Below are 4,584 nucleotides of genomic sequence, written 5' to 3'. Positions count from 1 at the left end.
GAGCTGAGGTGGGGCCGCGCCGAAGGGCAAGTGCGGGCCGGGCCGGGCGGGGAAGGTGTGGGTGCGGGTGGCAGTCGGTGGCGCGAGGCGTGAGGCTGGGTGCTTCCGCGGCACCACTGACCCGTGGTCTTCCTGCAGGGCGGCGGATGGAGCCTAACGGCAGCCCTTTGGATGTGCGCTTCTCCCCGCCCGACGCCCCCTGCCTCATCGTGGAGGACTCCCAGCCCGAAAGCGCCGTGAGAGGGGACTCGCCGGGCGATGCCTGCGTCCCCCTGCCCGCCCAGCGCCTGCCCGCCTGCCCCAGCCCCGTGCTGGTGAGTGCGGGATGGGGGGACGCACCTGTCCTGGCTCTGTCCTAGCGTGGTGGTGGTGGTGGAGGCGTGGCCCTGGCATGTGGTGGTGCGCGAGGTGTGCCTGCGGCATGTGGCAGTGCGTGAGGTGTGGCCTGTGAGATGCGGCCTGTGGCAGGTAGCCGGGTGTGTGAGGTGCTGCATGTGGCACATGGCGGTGCAGGAGGTGTGTCTGCATCACATGGCGGTTCCCGAGATGTGGCTGGGGCACATGGCTGTGCACGAGGTGTGTACGAGGTGTGTGCGAGGTGTGGCATGTGGTGGTGCACAAGGTGTGGCACGTGGCGGTGCGCCACATGTGCCTGCGGCACGTGGTGGTGTGTGAGGTGTGCCAGCGGTGCACGGTGTTGTGCGGTGCGCGGCGGTGTGCGAGGTGCGGCCTGTGGTGCGCGAGGTGCGGCTGGGGCGTGCGGCGGTGCGCAAGGTGTGTCTGTGCACGCGGTGTGGCACGTGGTGGCGTGTGCGATGCAGCCGGGGCACGCAGTGGTGCGCGATGTGCGGCACGTGGTGGCAGTGAAGTGTGCCTGTGGCGTGGCGCGCCTGTGGCGTGGCACGTGGCGGTGCCTGGGGTGTGGCCGCGGCGTGGACAGTAGCAGCCTGCAGACGTGTGTGCTGCGGCTGGGACAGGGAGGTTGCCCTGCCTCCTTTTGGCCTTTGCTGTGTGCATCAGCTGTGTAAAGGGACCATGTCTGGTCCGGGGTGAAGGGCTCCCTGGGCACCTGGTGAAGGTGGCAGAGGCAGACCCTGGGGTGTGTGTTTTGCAGGAGATGATGTCCAGCTCCCGGGATCAGAAACGGACAGTGGGAGGAGATGGAGGGGTCAACACTATTGAGTCTTCTCCAGAAAAGCAGCTTGCAGGTGAGAAAATGCTGGTTGTCATACTTCTCCTTGTATTTATGCCTGAGAAATTAGCATCTTGCAGAAGACTGATGCTCAGGGTAATGCTTGTGATATGGGCTAGCTGGGACTTCCTGTCCAGGAGCAGATGTTGACATTGTGAAGCGCTGAGTAGTGAGGGGCTTGCATGTGGAACGTGTGGGTAGGGGGCTTGGTCTCTGAGCTGCTATCAAAGTCCTGCTAGTTTCTGCTCTGCTGAAGGCCTATCCTTGCAGTCAGAGGTTGGCTTCTTTTCTGCGCTAATGACCTGTTATGCTTTCAGAGCCAATGGACACATCTACCCATCTGGAGACCACTGCTTCACTCAGCGAAGTCCTTGACCCGTTGCCCCAGCCCAGCTGCAAGAGCAGGTGCCTATGAGATTTCTTGCCTTCAAACCCCCCCCCCCCCCCCACTTCCTTTTTTTGTAGAGGGGTTATCCTCATGTTCTCTGCTTCTATGGGAGCAGTGCAGGCTGCAGTCCCAGCATCACTGCAGTGAACTGCTATGTAATGGGATGATAGCAAATCCATTCAGATGCAGAACAAAATCCGCTTTGTGCAATTTATGTGCATGCTGGATATCTGTGATCCCCTGGGGTGGTTTGGATGCATCAAAGAGTACCCCAGCATAGGGGGCACAGTGGTTTCTTTCTGTTTATGTACTGAGGATGCCCTAGGAACAAACTTGTCAATAGATATAAACTGTAAGAAAACAGCCTTGGGCAAGCTCAGTGCCATATGCAGTGTGTATCTTGCTGAGCAGATTGTCTCTTCTCTTTACTGAAGTGTTCTCGGGTTGGTGGTAGCTGCTGTTGAGGGGGCAGATGAAGATGCTGCAGACTGCACTGCCCACTCACTGGGCCCTGAAGGTAACTCTTCTGCTTTACATTTTTTCTAGACTTCTTGGGACAGCAGCAGCATCTCACCCAAATATTTGTATAAATTAATACAGTTCTGGTTCCCCAGGCTCACTTTTTTAGACTTTTTGCTAATGTGTCAACTACTTACTGTTATAAAATCAGCGGTTTGCCTAGAGCTCATCCAGAGCACTTTGGGGTTAGGGGATTGTTGGTGATTGTTCCCCTTCTTTGAAGACCACCAATTCTGTCTCCTACTCTCTCTAAATTATGATGCCATAGTTCTCATCTCTGCAGTAGTCCTCATCTTGGGGACAGGAAGGGGTTTAGGAGATGCACAAAAGTAGGAGAGTGCCATAAAGGGGCCTCTGTAAATATGCTGGCTGATGAACAGTGGTAAAAGTTTCTTGGTATGGCCAATGTGAACATGACATCTTTATTTGCCCACAATTACCATTCACAGAGATTTGAATTGCCAACATTACTGCACTAGCTACTACATTTGTTAACAGTTTACCTCACAATAATGATTTAAAAAAGACAAACATTGTGGCTGTCATGTTAATAGGCTTTTAGTTACCAAAGTGGGGCTGCGTAGTTTTTGTAAGGTATTGAGTGCAGCTGAATTTTTCAGTTTCCTTGTTGCTTATAGTTACAGCATGGACTTCAGCATGTCTCATCCGGGTGGTTCTTTTATCACTGGACAATTTGTTTATAAGTTTTTTGGTTTTTTTTCTTATGTGAATGTGTGGTGCTAGGCTCAGGCACGTCGCAACTGCATTTTGGAGCTCTGGAACTGTCACAGAGCCAGGACCTTGAGGGGGACTCCTCACTGCGTGAGGAGGGCAATGAGCATTGCCTTCGTCCTGCAGAAACCTCCTGTAAAGAAACTGAGGATGGTATGTGAACAGGCTACAAAAAGCCCTTTTTTTCAGAGGGTAGATTCCTTCTGCTTTCTTTGGCTTACAGGTGGCACTTTTTGACAGGAAATATATTATTAGGACTGACAGAGGCAGCTTGAAAGGAAATTCTGTTCTCTGTTTCCTTTGTGCTTGTTTCTCCATCCTTACATTGTTGCCTGGATCTTCTACCAGTACTCCTGTCTTCAAAACTGACATTGAATCTGTTCTTTACAAGATGCTTCATTCCTTTGTTTCCACTTCCACTGTCGGCTCCCCCTGTAAATTCTTTAGAATAGAAATTGCTTTGATATTTGTAACCTATAGCAGCACCAAGCACACTTGTTGATGTTTGCCAGCCCAGATCACTTGAGTAATGCATTGCTTTCTCTCTTCTGTCAGAACTGTGCATGGTTAAGAAAGAAACTTTGCCTGGTAGAGAAACGTGTATTGGGACACAGTCCCAGCAGGAGGAGGAGTCTAAAAGGTAAAACAACTTCTCCTCTATGTAGATCCTTTCCTGAAATCCTGTGACTAAATTTTTATAATTTTCTCTAAAGGTTCTGAGGAGGGGAGTGGTGGGCTCTGAGAACAAAGGGAAACGGCAAGGAATGTTGCTAGAGAGCTTTCTGTAACTGGAGTTGGCCAAAGGAATGGCCCAGTAGAGCTTCCATTCCTCTTTGGCTGAGAGAATGAAAATGGAGGGAGAACATCTGAACAGGAGATATGGGAATATTTACCTTTGAAATTAAAGTACAGCCATCTGGAGGATCATGCCTGTGATTAGTTTGGACCTTAAAAAGCTAAACATTTATAAAATAGAGCTTTGAAGCAGCTTTCAGAAATCCATGTTGTTGCCTCAGTCTCTTGGTTCAGGGCATGGGCTTTGGTCCATTAGGAGGAGCCTGTCAGTTAAGCGATACTTACTACCAGGGACTCGGTTCGTTAGAAAAGCAGCATTTTGTGTTAGACGCTGTCAAAGATTGGGGTGTTTCGTGGTTGTTAGTTTAACAGTTGAGTTAAGCTGTTAAAACTTTTTGGTTAATCCATTTTTTAAATAATAACACAATTTTGACACCCTGCAGTTTCCACTGGTGTCATTTGGCAAGGCAGATATCTCTGTCTCTATTTGCATTGTCAGGCTTTCAAGTAGGTTTCTGTTCAGTGGCTATTGTTAAAAAATTGTATTTTAAAACTAGAGGTGCGCCAGTATAACAGTGCCATATTGGACTGTCACCAATAAAAGGAAAATTAACATTATTGGTTATCGGGTTTTTTTGGCCAGCGTAGCCGATAATGTCACCGATAAATATAATATGCCTTCTGGCTGGGCCCCTGGAACGCTGCATGCATTCACGCAGCCGTAGCACACATGTGGCCAGGAATACAGCCGGGCAGTGTGGAGAGCAGCGCCCTGCAGGTAAGTCTGTGGAGGGGATGGGGCATGGGGTGGGATTGAAACCACTGCAGTGAAGGAGGGGGTGGGGCTGGGCCAGGGGGCACTGCCCAGCTAGGATGGTGAATGGGACCTGGGGCAGGGAGCGGGATGGAGCCACAGGCAACTTGTCCCGGGGCTTGGGGTGGGGCACTCCCTGCTGCT

General features: G+C 51.2%; 1 protein-coding gene across 5 annotated transcripts in view; it reads left to right on the top strand.

Annotated features, from left to right (window-relative positions):
* Positions 1-56: 56 nt before the first annotated feature.
* TP53BP1 (tumor protein p53 binding protein 1) overlaps positions 57-4,584 on the top strand; it is a 73,483-nt gene continuing 68,955 nt past the window's right edge. For 3 of the 5 annotated variants that reach the window (XM_019503862.1, XM_019503863.1, XM_019503864.1), the window contains exons 1-6: positions 67-314; positions 1,115-1,208; positions 1,510-1,597; positions 2,015-2,097; positions 2,844-2,984; positions 3,387-3,471. In XM_019503862.1, coding sequence (XP_019359407.1) covers positions 147-314; positions 1,115-1,208; positions 1,510-1,597; positions 2,015-2,097; positions 2,844-2,984; positions 3,387-3,471 — 659 coding nt within the window. In that variant the 5' untranslated portion in view covers positions 67-146. Of the gene's footprint in view, positions 315-1,114; positions 1,209-1,509; positions 1,598-2,014; positions 2,098-2,843; positions 2,985-3,386; positions 3,472-4,584 lie in introns of those variants that run through there. The other 2 variants (XM_019503865.1, XM_019503866.1) reach the window with 2 other exon arrangements.

Source organism: Gavialis gangeticus, unplaced genomic scaffold (assembly GCF_001723915.1).
Source record: "Gavialis gangeticus isolate Ggan-Ray unplaced genomic scaffold, GavGan_comp1, whole genome shotgun sequence".
NCBI lineage: Eukaryota > Metazoa > Chordata > Crocodylia > Gavialidae > Gavialis > Gavialis gangeticus.
Note: the sequence above shows the minus strand (reverse complement) of the source record. Positions and strands in the feature narration are given on the sequence as shown.